The sequence below is a fragment of the Chaetodon auriga genome, chromosome 16, assembly GCF_051107435.1.
Source record: "Chaetodon auriga isolate fChaAug3 chromosome 16, fChaAug3.hap1, whole genome shotgun sequence".
NCBI classification, from domain to species: domain Eukaryota; kingdom Metazoa; phylum Chordata; class Actinopteri; order Chaetodontiformes; family Chaetodontidae; genus Chaetodon; species Chaetodon auriga.
The window spans coordinates 11,316,103-11,334,045 of NC_135089.1; the positions used below are offsets into that span (position 1 = coordinate 11,316,103).

The 17,943-nt window shown below is 43.6% G+C and overlaps 1 protein-coding gene across 1 annotated transcript in view; it reads left to right on the forward strand.

The window, feature by feature from the left end:
* Window positions 1–3,910: 3,910 nt before the first annotated feature.
* Window positions 3,911–17,943, forward strand: part of cyth3b (cytohesin 3b) — a 37,236-nt gene continuing 23,203 nt past the window's right edge. The window contains exon 1 of the mRNA XM_076752606.1: window positions 3,911–4,251. Coding sequence (XP_076608721.1) covers window positions 4,233–4,251 — 19 coding nt within the window. The 5' untranslated portion in view covers window positions 3,911–4,232. The remainder of the gene's footprint in view (window positions 4,252–17,943) is intronic.

A 17,943-nucleotide genomic window follows, 5' to 3' on the forward strand; every position in this document is an offset into this window, starting at 1 on the left:
TTCCCAGGTCAAATGACGCTGCAGTAGTTATGCTTATTTATCAGCTGCAGCTCCAGACGGCAGTGATGGAAACATGAAAAAAACCTGCACATGTGATCTAATTCTGAGCCTGTACTTGAGCTAAAAGCTAACAGCAGCATGCTAAAATGCCCACACTGACAATGCTAATATGTTTAACAGGTCTAATGGTTACCATGCTCACCCACTTATTTTTGTGTGTTTGTACACTAACATTTGCTAATTATTTGTTTTGAAACACAAGTGCTGGACAAATTAAATGTTGACCTGACGGCGTTGGGAGGAAATTCAGCATAGTCATTAGGATACATCCTCTGAGGACCATGAATGTCTGCAGAACTTCATGGCAATCCATCCATCCAAATCAGTTCATTATGGCTTCAATATCTCAACAAGCTCCTATAGTTCACAGGGTTCTAACCACAATCTCCTCCTTAATTTCAAACATAAGAGTGCTCCCCACTGGCTCCTCACTGGCTCCTCACATCCCTTTTATATTGACAGAAAAACAGCAGGATTCAGAAACCTCAGGGGGGTTTATGCTACGGAATGTGATTGCACTTGATTACATGGAGGTGGAGGCAGAGAAACGGGGGTTACTTAGTGCTTAGTTTTGTAATTGTAGGTGGGGGTCAACAGCTTTAAAGGGAAGAGGTGATCATCCTCTGGGCATTGCCGTGGTGACTGGAGCATATGAAGTGGTACGACTGCTCAATCAGGTCACGTGAAGTCGGTCAGGGGTACCACAGACGTTTCCCATGATGGTCGGCCTAATCTGCCAGACGTGTGTCCCCCTGGGGGTATGGGTCAGACAGCCCGGAAAACCCCACACATGTTCACTTCAAGCCGCAGACCTGGTGATGACTTTGCGGCCTTTGTTTTGTGGCTTTGGATGTGAAAGAGTCTGTTTCAGTCTGACACGCTCCGAAGCGACTGAACCAAATTGATATTTAGTTGATTTTAAAGCGTTAAATTCTGCGTGCTCTCATTCCCTCTCATCACTGAGGATATCTGGGCCACACTGAGAGCTTTCTCTGATGACTCATAAACACATTAGCATGACATTTATGTGGAATAGAGTGTACTGAGTGTGTTTATCTGCCAGGCAGACAGACTCGGGAATCTAATTGCTTTTAATGGAACTTAGTCTGACTTTCAATGAGGATGCTGCGCTTGACCAGGTCCAGCGCTGACATAAATGGACAGTAACACTGTATTTGTCCGAACATATTCCCAAAGCTATCGCCAACATTATGCATATGACCTATTTTCCACTTGTAGCACAGAGAATATTCAAAGCAGGGTTTGCTCTGGGTGATAACTGCTTTGCATCAATCCACCTAGTATGTAAAACCTCATAACTAGTGGAACTGAAGGGAGAAAGACTCTTCCTGGGCCCTAAACTGGAGGGGTTTCACTCAGATATACCCTTAATAATCACTCACTATTTCCCTGCGTCCTCCTCGCACTCACCACCACATTGAAACGTACCAAGAAATACAATACACACATCTCTTAGCAGACTTTTTCCTTTGTTTTTTTCCACTTTGCGAAGTGGTGCAAATCTCCAGGAATTCCTTTAAAAACACATGGTTAGGTCTTCACAACCTACGCTTCATACCAGAGTGCAGAGAAAACAAACACTGTCTGGATGCATGTACCCTAATATCCAGCCATTCCTGGATAAAGCTGATATATTCACACTTACCCGCCGTCTTAGGGAAGTTTATTCAGGTGTAACTACAGGATCTCGCTGCAGGTCGTCAGCTTCTCTCGCTCTTTTCAGCTGGCACCAGACTGGATCGTGCCGGATCGAGGGGGTTTCAGTGGATTGTGTAATCCTTTGGCCCTGCTGATTTGAACTTGCATAAAAAGGCTTATTTGAGCCTCTCAGTTTCAGTTTATCCTCCTTTTTGGACCTTTTTTTAAGGCGAATAAGACACGTTTCTATGTAAGCTCTCACCATATTATGCAGTTTTACAAATGTTTGCAGGAGCAGTTATCAGCCAAACCGGTCTGATTGTAATATCAAAAAGGAGATAATTAAATTTGCTTTTTCTTCTACTGAAACAAAACAAATGCAGTGTAAAGTTTGAGAATTAATCCCTCAACTCTAAGAAATAGTATCAGGAGAACTGTTTGTGTTATGTCTGGATACTGTCACGTTGTTTAGAATAGAGAATTGAGAGTGAAACATTTGTCCAAAAGAGACACCTATGAATAAACAAATGACTGAATACATTAAAACATCTGTTCATGCTTGACCATTGGAGTCATGCACACGGGAAGTGAGACCCCCCCCTCCCTCTCAGCGGAGGCAGGAATGCTTTAATTGAAACCATGTGTGTTGTAGAAACAAGCACTGCAAGCTATGTGTGTGTGTGCGTGCGTGTGTGTGTGTGTGTGTGTGTGTGTGTGTGTGTGTGTGTGTGTGTGTACTTCAGCCCACTATTTCCTAACCTGATGCCTCTGCCTGCTTATGTAAGAGTCTCGTCCACAAATCCTAACAGTCTAATGTGAAATCAGCCTTTTGTATTTTGGATTAATTTGCTGGACGTATTTTAGGAGGCAGCAGGATTCTCCACAAACCTTTCTATATCTGAAAATGTTGATGTGAGAGAAAACCTGGATCGGTCAGGCTCAGTGTCCTCCTGCTCAGTGTATATTACAGGAAATAAACAGCCTTCTGTGTGTGGAATTGTATTCATAAACATCTGAAAGGAGTTGATGTTGGTATTCAGTGGTGGAAGAAGTATTCAGAGCATTTACTTACGTAACAGTACGAATAAAAATGATCTGTTACAAGTTACCATCCTGCCTTGAAAATGTTACTTTAGCAGAAGTACATAAGTATAATCATGAAAATGGACTTTGAAATGAGAAATGTTGAAAATAAATGTAGATTATTCAAATAATTAAAAGGAAAAGTAGCAAAGCTTCACATTTATGAAGCTGGAATCATGAGATGTTTTTACATTAAAAATGACTTCAACGATTACCAAAATAGTTGACATTTAATTTTCTGTCATTCGAGTAATCGATTAATCAACTAATCATGTCATCTGTTCTTGCATATGCTGTTGTTGCCAGTTTATTAGGTACACCTAACTAAGACTAATACAGCAGTTCTGCACTGTCTCACGTGAAGGCTATAATGTAGTGCTGTTGCTGTTGAACTGCATTGCATTATGCAGAGAAGTGTTTCTGTCATTTGGCCTGCTGTCACTGATTTGAACAGGGTGGACAAAATGATAGAAACGGTTGAATCAACACCCTTTAATAAAACCTGCATGAAGGCAGGACTGTTGACTGCATTAGTTTTTGCTGTGTGTTCCTAATAAACTGGCAAGGCAGTATAGAAAAGAATAGTAAGAAAAATAAATTGTGAGCCTTTTACACTTCATCACCGACAACACAATATGCCACATGGTTAGAAAGAAAGCCAAAGTCATCCATACACCAGAAAGTAGGCTAATCAATAATCTCCCTATAATCTCTCTCATTCTTCTGAGCTCCTCCAGCATATGTTAAATTGCCATTAATTTTTGAGGAATTCAACTGTGCCGTATAATCAATAAAACATTATAGATATATCTCTTAGGGTATAATGTCAGTATTGCCTGGAGTCACGTGGGCGCTGATCGGTGATGAATGCTGACGCGCAGCACGGGCAGTGTAGCGGAGCTGGGATGGGATTAACAACTAGTGTCAAGTTACACACAATACAACAAAAACTTCCGGTTATTAGCTCCAAAATAAAGAAACCCGCCTCATAAACTACGTGTCGCGGATTTGAGTGTTTTATTTTGAAGGCGGCATTACCTTCGTTTCCGATATTGCTCCACCTGTGTGTTGGTTAACTTGACGCAGCCATGTCAACTACTCTCCCGATACTAGTGGAGTGAAGGCGTATTTGGAGGGATAACGATAACACGCTCGGCCGCTGTAGGCGAGAAGACACCGCTGCTGCCGCTGCCGCCGCAGGGACACACCGCTCACGGGAACCGGAGGGACTGCCCCGCGACTGAGAGGCGTCAATGGCCACAACATTTCCTCCGACAAGACGCTGCCCGTGAGACAACCTGTGCGCCCAATGCGTCCTGGAAATTAGGACGCGCATTTGCTGTATTTTAGACATTTTTTTTTCGCGCAACGGAAGTTTCTGTGACCGATTTTTTTCGGGGGACGTGGATCTTAATTTATAGGCTGCAATCATGGACGAGGACAACCAAGGTATGATTCATTCAATGCAATTCAGACCGCCGAAATGTAGCTGTTTCAGTACTGACAGCCAGGAGACATGTGTCTCTGTAGCCTGTTGGTGTCTCTTAATAATAATAAAAATAATAATGATAATAATAACAATAATAATAATAATGGTATGGTCAAGGACTGTGGCCTGTGATCTGTGATTTCAGTAATGTTAGACATGACATGGAGTTTAGTTTTGTGTCAGGCACATGCAGCAACATTGATCTCATCTGTCCACAGTCTTCTTTCCTACACCAGCTTTTTCTGGTAGAGATTACTTACATGAAGTTCCTCCCTAAATGAGCAGAAACCCCCTCACTCATGTTGTGTTGTGATGGTTCCAAGAACAGTTTTATGCCTCATGTGCTGTATGTGTGAAGGTGGAAACACTGACCTACATTCAGGGTGATAATGAACACTCAACGAGGCTTGAATGGATCAGGGTGATGACTGACAGTGCATCATCATTAGTGCTGCGGCCAGTGGACTTGTGTTTACCTGCTCCTCTGTCAGCTTTGGGCTGGTGGCACTCTGGCCCAACAGGTCTTCCTCTCACCGTCAGCCAAGCTCCAGCCAAGAGGCACGGATTCATTTATTGACTCATGACCAAAGCCAGAGTTTGTTTTAACCATGCGTTGCCACATCCTGCAACACGAACCTGCGCACACCCACTGCATACAGTTCAGCACAGGGGCGGATTTAGAAACTTTTGAGTGGGACTTGGGGGCAGTTTTAAAGAGGGAGGCACATCTGTGAAATGACTAAACGTGTTGAGACTGTGAAAATATATAAAGCCCTGGTTTTTGGCAGCAATAAACTGTATATAATCAATAGCACTCTTTATTTGATGTAATAAAGTAATGACAAATAAGCAACTTTAAATATTCTAACAGGACATTTTAATGTAAATTAAAACTGTATTGATCCCAGTATCAATGAATAGCTGCTATTTGCAAATAGCCTACAGGCATGGATAGATTATAAGACAACCACCCGCTCGATAGACATGTAAGAGGTCTCCCGTCCCTCCTACACAGGAGCAAAACTGAATATTTGTGGTCTTTTTGCATCCTTCCTCATCTCTTGATGGCCATCTTGCATCCGTTTTATGGTCGTTTTGAACCCGTGGCAGTCATTTCCCCCCCCTTTACACCTTGCATTAAAATGCGTCTTGTAGTCAGATTGTATCTTGATAGCCATCCGTGAAGCTGCCTGCTTGTGTGGACGTTTGATTGCTTTGCGAAGCGGTGGAAGAAGTCGTCTTCGACAACCGGAATGGTTGCAGTTGAAAGCATGGGAGCAGTTTTTTTCAGCCGTGGTCAGTGTCAGTGCTGTCCAGAAGACGATCTGGATGTAGGAACACAGTCAAAACTGGTGGGAGAGGATAGTGATGGAGACCTTTACGAATAAAGACTGCGTGCCAAACCTATATGCGCCGTCAAACTTTTGGTTTTATTTGCAGAAGGCTGCTACCAGTGCTGTCCAGTTACTGGTGTTATTTTTTGTGTGTGGATTGAAAACGCAATTGCATGGACACCTGTGTTCATTGTGGTCACAATGCTTCCCTGAAACAGAGGTGCGTTGACCAATCGGATCACAATCCGCCCTCAGTTCGTCTTGGTAAAGTGTCTCTAATTTTACGTCTCCTTTTGGTAATTTTGTCCTGGGCTTGTACCCAGTGGACCTGTTCAGTTTGTAAGATTTAAACCTACAGGTGAGAAATCGTGCTGTCTCACCTCTGCATGTCAGTGGTGTTCAGTCCCACGTGCTCACTGCTTGCAGTGCTGTGGGATGTGACTTTTTGCTGTAGTATTGCAATGTGTGGCATGTGGGCACAAAGCTGTCATTGTGCTGTGTGCGGCCAGCCTGGCCTCCAGCGGTGGCACATGTCAGCACAGCCCCACGGACAGACATATGGTGCTGTGATGCCAACCAGGGATAGCTGACAACAGCCGGGAGCACATAAACACACACACACACACACACGCATATATTCATGGCTGCACGCTGACACACTGACACTCACACAAATTAAATGTCTCCTTTTTCCCTCATGGCACTGTTTGCTGTGAGGATGGATGGATGGATGGACGGGTCATGAGCTAGAATGATAAGTGTGTGTGTGTATGCATGTGAGCAGGTGTGAGTGTGTGATTTATGCCACAGTCTGTGCCTCTCATCTGGAATAAATAGAGTCCTGGATGCTGCAGGGAAGAGAGGCTGCAGAGCTCCTGTTTTTTGTTTTGGTGTTTAGTTTCGTGCTGAACAGTTGGGAACATTATCCACAAATTGCTTCTTTTTATTAGAACACTGTAGCACCCACACACCCACACATGAGCCCACAGCGGAGTTGGGTGCTTCGGCGGTAGCAGCGACTCTGCTGGTGTGGATTACAGACGTGGGTCTACTCAAGGTGGCTGGCTGGTTGACAAACTTCAACATCTGACAGTCATTCGTCACAATGGGACACACGCGCACTTTGCCAGGCCACAAGCGGAGAGAGAGAGGGAGGACAGAAAGCAGTGGACAGAGCGAGATACCGAGGTGTCAGATGGAGAACAGACAGCGAGGAAGGCGTGAGGATGGAAAGAACGTGTGACCACAAAGAGCGAATGAGACACAGACGTAGTAGCAGCGATACTGAGATGTCTGAGAGGGAATGAGAGAGCGAGACAGGAGATGTGTGTGTGTGTGTGTGTGTGTTTGTGTGTGTGGAGGGGATAAGGCGGGATGAAGTGCCAGAGCAAAGTTGGACAACGGCCAAAGAAATATGGAGTGCCGCCAGTGAGAAAGAGTGGCAGCGGAGGAGATATTCTTACTGAAGCAATTCTCCAGTGTATTACAGGGGTTTCTCCCAGCGAAAGTCCTTCTGTTCTGTCATAATTAACTCACTCAACAGCAAGCAGCTATCCGTCACCGTCCATCAAACCAGGTCACAATTTTTGATGGGGATTCAGTTTTGATTTCTTCTTCATCTCCCTCTATGTTTTCTTCAGTTTCACCAGCTTGTGAGTTGTGTTGGTAAAAAGAGACATAATACCACACATACTGGCGGCACGGCTCTGTGGGTGATAATGTTGGTTAGTTGGTCCACCACTTTGGTCTAGACTGAAATATCTGAGCAAATACTGGATGGATTGCCATTACATTTTGCACAGACATTCAAGGCCCCCAGAGGATGAATCCTAATGACTTGAAGCATGAGTTACTTTTTCTGTTGTGCCACCATGAAGTTGACATTTGTGGTTTTGAGTAAAATCTATTGGATGGATTGCTATGAAATTTGGTACAGGCGTTCATATCCCCCTGAGGATTAACTGAAACAGATTTGGTGATCCTTGGTCTTTTCATCCAATGTCACCATCAAGCTAAAACTTTAATTTGTCCAAATTTTGTGCTTTAGTTTATGACCTTCATCAGCTTCAGTTGTACTCTCTGTTCAGCGGTAATTAGCCAATGTTAGCATGCTTAACCATGCTAAGGGAACAACCTGCTAAACATAAACTTATCATTGTAATTGCGAGCATGTTACCGTGCTGCAACTGTTTAGCTCAAGCATTGCTGTGCCTGAGTACAGCCTTACAGAGCTATTGTGTACTCTTCTATACTACACTTCCTTTTGCTTTCTTCTGTTGCATTCTTTATTTTCCTGTATCTACTGTTGTATTTTTCTTCTCGTGCCAGTTGCTTTTCTGCAACCACAGTTGGCTGTTCTGTATGAGGCTTGAGAGAAAACAGGTCCATAGCAATCCATCTGACACGCATGACAGTCAACAATACAATGCCTTCTGCCACAATAGTCGCTCAATGGACAATGGGCCAACAAGAGCCGGCAAAGCTTTGCTACAGTGAGGTCTGTCTGACTGAGCTTACTGTAACACATTCTCCTTTTGCATGAATGACTTTGACAGGCTGTCAAATGTACACCTACTGTGTCTCTGCTCCCCCTGCTTCAGTGCTGCAGAGTGTAATTTATGTTAGTCGGTGAGCTGCATGCACAGTGTTCAATAGAGTCTTAATGAGTGATGCCCATATGGTATGAATCAGAGCATTTATGCTAGACACTGCTTTCACTGCACGACTTGTGACGGCTTGCAAGTTTGGCTACAGGACCGCTCTATTTACACACTGTGAAAACCAGCCATTTAAAGTTGGCAGTTCAGTGTGTGAGTGTGTGTGTGTGTATGAGTGTGTGGTCTGCGGGGTTATGGCACACTGCAGCCCAACTTAGGCGAGGAGGGACGCACACGACGCGCTGGGCTTTGAGATCTGCGAGCTATTCATCTGCAGGCCGCAGGACAGCGCCAGCAGCTTCCTGCTACGCTCAGGATTTGTGTTTTTGTCTTTGCAGCTGCTGTCTTTCCCCCGCAGCCCACACGCTGTCAAGTGGCTCAGAGAGGAGCATCCTGAAGTCTTCATGGAGCGTAGGAACAAATCGTGCTTTGATAGCACGCACCTCTCAGTTCTATCCAAACTGAATATCTAGCCTAGCCATACTTTAACTCTGCCTTTGAGAAGGGTCAACTGGTTCACCTGCACCTCAGATATCTACAGAGAACTGTGGCTATCGGGAGCGTGGTAGGCCGTGGGTGTTTGCTTCAACCTGAGGAGGCTCTGGCAGGCAGCGAGGCTCTGTATGCAGCCTGTGTGATGGTGAAGAACCTGAGGGCTCTGCAGGATGTTATGGAGCACCAGATGGATGGTACAGCAAAACTCTAAAAAGTTCCGTACAAGTGACGTCCCCACAGTATGTCTGGTGACTTACAGTGGAGGGTATGTCATGTGGCAATGACAAGGTTTTTGTATGGAGTCTGCAGTATATCTTGAGGATAAGCTCATGTCCAATGTTTGAAATGGTCTTGTTAAGTTCAGAGAGGGTTGGGAGTGAAGTTTGAGGCCTGTGTAGCAGGTCCAAATTCAAGCATATTTTGTTAAATGGTGAAACATTAAGTTACTGGAGGAAATGTAGGAAGACATGGCACACTTACGTCCTGCAACATGTGCTCTATTTCTTCTATGCTTTAGCTTCATATTTAGCATACACACATATAAAATGGTATCATTCTTCTCGTCTAGTCAGTGAAAAGAAGTGTGTATCCCAACAGTTGAAAATGTTTTGCTGTTGAGAATGATTTTCTTCTGTTTTTATGTGTGTGTTTTAGTATCTTAAGCAAACACGTGCTGGTGTTTCCTTCTCTGCAATTTAAAACAATGTGATGTTAAAGCAAAGGTCTCCTGGTTTCTTTCTCTCTCCACCAATGTGACTCTCCTCTGTTAAGGAGTGTGTGTTTTCTCTGTTATGACTGCTGTGCACTCTCACACACTCACCATGCACCAGCGGTCCAGCTTACCACGGCTCAGTAACTGCTTTGAGAAGTTGATGAGGAGATAGAAAGGACTTCTGGTTTCTGTATGTGGCTTGACGTTACTCTATAGACTAAAGTCTGTGTGTGTGTTTCATCTCCAACACAAAGGTCAGTGGACACAGACGGCCCTTGTTGAGTTTGGCCTCAGAGAATATCAGATAGCACATTACATTTACCCATGACACCCCCTTAGTGGTTAAAGTTGGGCTCAGCAGACGTTAAGACGGACTGACCCCATATGGAAGTCAACTTTCTGGATTTCAGTACTTGCATTAATAAAAGCTAAGCTAAGTTTAAAGTGAACATGAGGCGTGTGTGCAAATCCTCTTGGACCTCCGTTCTGTTTTCTCTGCCTTTAAAAAGTGGGTTTGAAGCACTCTTATAAGTGGCGGTGACGCTGATGGTAGGACTTAATTTTCCTTCGGAGCAGAGGAGGAAAAGCACACAGGGTTTTTTAGGAAAGTATCCAGTTTCTTCTTCATTAAACAGACAGTGCTGAGCAGCGTAGGTCCACTGCTCAACAGCCACAGATTGGGATCTCTCCTTGTTGCATTTAGACCATCAAGGGGCTCATGGAGGGGAGATGTGAGACAAATCAAGCTTTTTTCCTCCCCTTTGGAAAGAAAAATCAGAGCGTGCTAAAGGCCCCAGGAGTCTGAGGTCATGTGCTGAAGTGAATTTCAGGCAAAGAACGTCCTGCTCCACTACTGGGCCTTTGTGGGAGTCTGGGTTCATGGCTTCCATTAAAGCGCCTGCGTGTGTGTGTGGTTAAGGTCCGTCGGAAAGGGAAGAGAAGGCCGAGCAGAGCGGACAGGAAAAGGGAGGGTTGGAACAATTATGTAAGATTGTTTGACCTGCTGAAGATGCAGGAAAAAGGTGTATCCCCCTCTGACTGCCAGTACATCCAGTGCTTCACACTCTGGAAACACAACACACTCTCCAATGGTTTCCAGTTCACTCTGCTGAAACCATGTTGGCCTACAGTGTCATTATACAACTGTGATTTTCAACAGACCTCCAGATTAAAGTTTCTTTCAGCAGATGCTCAACCATCTAATCATCACGCTGCCAAAGTTCATCTGTTTTTTCACTTAATCCATTGATTAGTTTTGGCTTTTGTGATTGTAAAGTGATGATTCACGCTGGTACCTCTTCATTCTTCTATGAAGGGATTTTGACATTTCCGCTTAACCTCATTTTTTTTTAAATCGGCTCAGCTTCTGCTAGTTTCAGCTTCTTAGATGTTTCATTTGCGGGTTTTACAGTGTAGTAAATTGAATGTGTCTGGGTTTTACACTGTTGGTTGGACATTTGATGGCATCACCTTCGGCATTATATTTTCTGCTGTTTTATACACTCTATGAGAAAATAATGGCCAGAATAATTGATAACAGAAATAACTGTCATCTTGATTTATGTCAATGGTCCAGATTTCCTCATGTCAAATATTTCCTTTGGCTCTCAAAAGAGGAGCAAATTATCCAAACAATTTGAAACCATTACTCTTCCTCAAGACTCTCAGCTTCACACGCATTTCAAACAAGCAACAAACAAAAATCCAGTCAAATATCTTCGACACAGTTTGAATGGTACATCCCATAATGCCTTTTATGGTCGCATTTACATTTTTGTAAGGCTTTAGTTTAGTGCAACTCCAGAAAATCCAGGTTTTTCTGTTGGCCTAGTTCTCCTTCCTATGATCCGAATCATTTGTCAAGAAGCCCTAAGGTTAGACCTCACTGGCTGTGAATGATATATCAAAGCTGTGGTGGGTGAGAAGAAGCAGGAACCACGAGATTATGAAAACAAGGGTAAAAGTGCCCCCAACTCCCACCCTCAGAGTGAACTTTGAACATTCTGCTCTGGGTTGCTTTCAGGCCCACAAAACGCTTATTCTGATGCACCTTCACATTCAGCTCTCTAGTCCACGCTACTCTTGCACATCTCTGCTGTGTGTGTGTGTGTGTGTGTGTGTGTGTGTGTAGAGCATCTGGCCAGCCTCCAGCCTCTTACAGCCCTCTTGTCTCCCCTTGGGGGCTCGTGGCACTGCCACTCCAGTGCCAGTCCTGCTTTTAAGAAGGGATTTGTAACACTCTGTGACTTACTCAGGGGGGTCAATGTGTCAGTAAACTACTACAGCACATCCTCTTTTGCCAGAACTCTGTTTTTTTTTCTTTTTTGCAAAATGGGCATGTTTCCACCCCCTGCCCCCACTCCGTTTTTTTTGCTAAGATGCTGCTGCATCATGCAAAATTCATTCTTCTTTCTTAGGGAGAGAGGATGAGCTGTGACTGCGCCGCCGGTGCTGTGAAGAAGGCTGACGATGTTGCAGTCGTAGTCTTTTCTTCCACGTTCCCCATCATCGGCTCTGTGCTATTCAGAATGACAGCAGTGCTCCGTTTGTCACCGAGAAAGGCTGCAAACAGCACAGCAGGATGACCATGTGACACGGGGGCTCTTCAGCAACCTGTCAGTGTTTTTAGGCACATCTGTATGTGCGTGCGCTCATGACGGTGTGTTTGTATATGTTTAGTAGAGATGGAGATGGAGACGTGCAGCAGTGGCACAGATTCAAAGAGAGACTGATAGGGAAGCGGATGCTGCGTTCAGATTCTCAAAGTAGGTTAGTGGTGCAAGGCTCAGCCCAGCTGTGTATATCTCATGCTTCTCTACTTCCACTATTTCACTTGTGGAGGCATATGTGTGTGTGATTGTGTGTGTATATGAATGTGCATCTCTTTATATGGTGCGCACACAGAGGATTAGTGTGAGCTGCGAGCTCTCTCCATGCCTAGACAAATGGAGGAGATCAAGTGGGGAGGGATATGGATGACAGTTAGTGGATTATAGGTCAGAGGCTCGGGCCGCTCACTGTCACTTCTCTACTGGAGTGAAATACTAACACACACACACTCAAAAAGAGTGTAGATAAACAGGATTCAGTCATGACAAAAAGGCAGCCCTGAAAGAAAAGGGAGATACCCTCCCTTGTTTTCTGTTCCTGTCATGTGATTTATAGTATGGTGTGTCACAAGGATTTTCTCCTCCTCACTCCTCTTTTCCTTTGCCCTGACCCGTGAATTGTTAAATTGTTTTCAGAAAAAGGACGGTTATTGTTGCTATAGTGAAGACTGTGAAATATAAAAGGAAAGGCCTCGACCGAGCAGGTCAGGGCGACGGGCTCCAGAATAGTCCACAAGGGCACTGATAACCAGGCTTCCCACGGGGACAACGGCAGCTCCTCTCATGGCTGTACTTGAAGTGCTTTCACACACCTCCTACTGCTGTAAACACGCACACACACTTTCTCTCCCTGTCCACATTCTCGTAAGTCATGATGCATCAGTGTCAGTGCATTCCACGGATGATGATTGGGTGTGATTGATAATCTGGTGTGGCTTTGAGTGGGTCATGACCACTGTAACACACACACATAAAGAGCCTTGAGGGTATCTCAGAGGATGAGTGATTTACAGTGGCTCTCGGTCACAGGTTCCTTCATACATGTATTTAATCTCTTTGTTGACCTCTGTCATGCTGAATTTCCATCATGCACTGAGCACATACACTTCAGCTCACCTTGAAAAAAGCATTTTTGAGCTCATGATAGTGTAATGTGGCCAGAGGAACATGTTGCAAATGCTCCACAATCAGTCCCCTCATAAATGGACTTTACCTAAACCAAAACGATAATGAGCAATTATTGTTCTTCCCTTGGGGGAATGCCAGTCAGTTATGTTGAAAACATCAGCAGCTCTGCACTGCTGAAGCTCCCTGGAGTCATACATGCCTGCGAGCTGTCAGGAGGCCATATGTGTGCTTAGTTTCATTGGAAAACGTTGTACTTCCAGCATTTGTCACTGCCTACTGGAGTCTTAAAGGAAGAGGAAGCCAATCTGCTAGTTTTCAGTTAGATGAGAACTGTTGATATGGAAATGCATGACACTTTAAAAGTTTTACATAATTGCATGTGATACTGCTGGCCAGCCCTGTCATGTCTGCCCAGTCACTGTTTTCACTGCTCCGTAGCATCGTTTGCTTAAGGGCTTGCTCGCGTCCTTCGCCTTTCCTTGTTGACTTGCCTCAAAAGTGAAGTATTTCCAAAGAGCGCTCGATACACACATGCATCGACAGTGTGGAAAATGAGTATTGAAACCCTTTAAAATATTCAGAATTGATATGTATCAGAAAAATCAATATTTTTGACAACACTAGTTCAAATTGTGATACACTGTAAAGATGTTAATTATAGCTTTGAGGGTGCTGACATTCTGGTATTTGGCAGGTTTCTGACCCATGACCCATTGATCTCAAGCAAGTTACACCAATTTTGAAAATAATTGGGTATAGACTAAATATTGATGCATATATTTCCATGGGGAAGGTTCATCAACTCTCAGCTGGTCTTGTTCATTCGCTAAATACTTTACAAATGCATAAACCTTATATCCATAAAAAATACAGACTCCTAATTTCAATGGCAAAAAAAAAGAAACATAATGGTGCCCAAATTACTTTTTTTAATCACCGTAATGAGGAAATTAAATGAACACATCTGCAAAGCCATAAAATGTTACTGAACATATCTGCAAATTGTTTGCTGACATGTGGTTTTCCTGCAGTGTTCGCTTGTGGCAAATTAAGCGTGGTTAAGGGAAAGATTGTGGTCTTGGTTAAGTAGCCTATTAAAAAGAGTCTACAGTGACATGACATAGGACACTTTTAAGCCAAACTGTCATCTTTCCCAAACCTTAACCAGAGTGTTTTGGCATGCAGGATGTGAACCCTGACGTGTCAAAATCTGAGTCCTATGCTTCGCACCCCCACCATCCACCGCGAATACTTCCCTTCACGAGCAATATGTAGTTTTTAGGAGACGAATTTGAATGAATTTGAATCTCAGTGCTAAAACTGCTCCATTAATAAAGTCATCCCATATGTTTTTATCTGACTTTCATCTATTTCTGTAAGAAAAAACAAGAGTCTGCTCCTCTGTGGAGATGATGCAACTGTTGTTTACTTCTAACCAGTGCCCATCTTGTGAGATTGAAGATAAGAGGCTAAAGAAAGGGCTCGTGTGTGTGCAGAGGCTCATAATCTGGAAAACCCCTTTATGCAGAACCTGGGAAAAAGTGATCGTCTGACCTGAACCACCCACATATTTTGTGCAATAAAGAAAGCCTGGCTCACATTTAAACTCTGTTGTGAAACTCTTTTTCTCTCCCTCCTCCTCCTCATACGCCTCCTCTCCTTCCTGCTGTCTTGGATGAATAAAAACAGAAGTGGAGTCCTACTTGGCAGCTGGATTGTCTCTTCATCTTTCTGCCTCCCTCCTTGTCTCTCTCTCTCTATCTGTCATGTATCTCTGCTTTAGTCTTGTTCAGATTTAAGGCCTTAACTCAATATAAACAGCCTGTACTGCTGCTCAGGTCTCTCTGTCACGTGCAGGCTCTGTTTGTCTGCCTCCATACCAGACTGTAGGCCGGTGAGACACTTAAGTCATTTCCTGTTCAGGGCTTCTTACAGGGGCCTTGCTTAGAGTTTCTGGAGGACTCATATGTCCTGCCCTCACAGCAGAGTAGCCTGGTTTATTCACCCAGTTGGTTTCTTAAAGGACCAGTGTGCAGGATTTAGTGGTATCTAGCGGTGAGGTTGCAGATTGCAACCGAATGATTACCCCTCACTTCAGAACTTACAGTGGTCACAAAACTCATGGAAAGTGCCAAAAAAGTGGCTCTGTAGAGCCAGAGTTTGGTTCATCTGTTCTGGGCTGCTGTAGAAACATGGTGATGCAGGATGGTGGACTCCATGGAAGAGGATCCGCACCCTTTTTAGATGTAAAGAGCTGATTCTAAGGTAACTAAAACATGGTATGTATTCTGCAAGTAAATCTTACACACTAGGCCTTTAAATTAGTATTATATGTGGTTACTATGGGACTACATACCATAACCAAATAAAGGTCAGTAACTGATGTTTGCCCCTCCGCCCCCCTTAGTTAAGGCATTAACTGCTATGCCTGACTGACTCGAGTTGGCTCATTTTAAAAATGAGAAGCCTAAAGTGGTCTAAAATATGCACGTGATAGCAATATTTGATGGCCACATGATATTGTGCTGAGGCTAAAGCTGCATGTCCAGGCAAAAAATCAGCATCCTCACTAGTTGATGACCCATGTAAAAGACAAGGAATAGCATTGTTCTTGTATTACAGTTTGGAGCTAGTTAGTCCCATAACGTAACCTTGTTAAGCTGCTTTTCCAACATGCCTCGACAAGCAAGACAAGGGTCTTATTTATGTTTCCCGGTTCAGTTTGTTTCACTTTAATTGTAACAAGAAAAAAGGGTTTAGGATGAAGATTTGGTTAATATAGCTCTGTTTCTGGTAATAAGTTTGACTTGGGTTGCTGGAAAACCCTTAATCCAATACAGCAGGACAGAGCAGCTAGCATTAGCCTACTCTGATAGCACCCAGGAACACACAACCATGAGGTCTTGGAAGTAATGCTACTTCCTTTAAGTAAGCTAGTCAGACATACATGCTAATGTTTACAGCTTACGTTAGAGGAAACAAATTATCACTATCTTCTATCAGGTTTCCAAAAGGAATTTTATAGTGTTGTAAACTGCCTTATCAAGTGGCCAGACTGTGCCATCAGCAGTCCTGCATGCTGGTAGGGAAAGGTGACATTGTGAGCATGGCTGACATCTCAACAGATCTGACTTTAAAGCCAGAGAACAGGCAGTTCTTCAAGGCTTAGTTTTGCATCCTCAGTAGGTGCAGCATTGCGTAACAGCTGAATCCTTGGTCAATTAGGAGAGCGTGTCAGATTTCAAAGAGCATTATGTCCAACAAGGCTGAGACAAAACAAAGGAGTGATAGAGTTCATCTCAAGCATGCCTTTACGCCCACGTCGACCTACAGATTGTGAATAGTTTAAATGGCACACTTTCAAAATCACGTTTTGAATGTCTTTGCTCGAAAGTTAGAGTCTGAACAGGATGTAGACTGAGTGATAAGAAAAGGTCTGAGTTTCCGCAGTTGACAGATGGTAGACGGACAGATGGGCTGATTGCTTATCAGTTGCAAAACTGTTCAAGAAATCAGTTTAAGTGAAAAGATGCACTTAATAAGAATAATCCAATACTTTGCTGTGGAGGAAATGACGCTTGAAGTAAGATCATCGTAATGAAAAACCCTCTGTGCTCCCAGTCATGCTCATAATTGAGCAAAGATAAAGAACAAGGGATACCGCTGCCAGAACCACTCAACTAATTTGTCTGAAGATCGTGACATTTGATGGCCCAAAAACAAACCAATCACAAGCTGTTTTTCAAATCCAAAGGGAAGAGGACACGTTCCTTCAGAGTGAAATTTGGCAAGCGCACTACTTGTTCATGAATAAGTGACTGAGACTAGTGGGTTCTGTGAAGAGACTGTCTTGCTTCAAGGGATTGTGTTATAGGGTGTTTGAGGCTTTGAAGAATCAAACGGCCATGTTGTGTTTGATGTAACCTCTGATTTTTCGTTGTAATCTAATTTTCATAAAGGGGTGTCTCTTGTGAGATGAGAGCTAACAACAAGTGACTGCTGCAGACTTTGAAAACATTTAGTACGTCAGTGAACCAAGCAAACAGTGGAACGAGACCTTTAGTTGCATTTGACAGGTTTTTCTGGGACACTGTGCAACAAAAGTTCACATATATCAGTTAATTCAATACGAAGATGAAACTTAGGTGTTTTTCAGCAAGTGTTGCATCCAAGAACACCAGTGTGGTTTTCACATCAGATGTGTTTAGAGCCTGAAGACCAAGCAGCTTTTGTCCTTCCTGAATAGACAAACTTTTCAGCCTCTTATTTTTAACCACGTGAGTCTATCTGTTGGTAGGCCAACGCTTTGCTCCACAGAATTTCATACAGTCCTGTAGTGCCTTCATCAGGTCAGCATCTCATTTTGTCCAATGGTTTATGACCAAATATGTGTTTACTGGTAATTTACAAAATTACCAGTAAACACATGCTAAGCTAAGATGACAAACATGGTAAATGATATACTTGATTAACATCACCGTATTACTGTGCGCATGTTAGCATGCTGGCATTAGCATTTAGCTCAAAGCATCTCTTTGTACAGTCTCATGCCAGCTTCCTCCCTTTTGCTGATCTTTGTCAACCTTTCACAACCGCTCTTTACAGTGAGGTTGTCCTCTTTGTAGATTTTCATGTGGGAGTGAATTGAAGCATGCTGTGGCTTGGTTTGGCTCATCATTGCGTGCCATTGTCAATATTTGTTTTACTGATGAAGTAA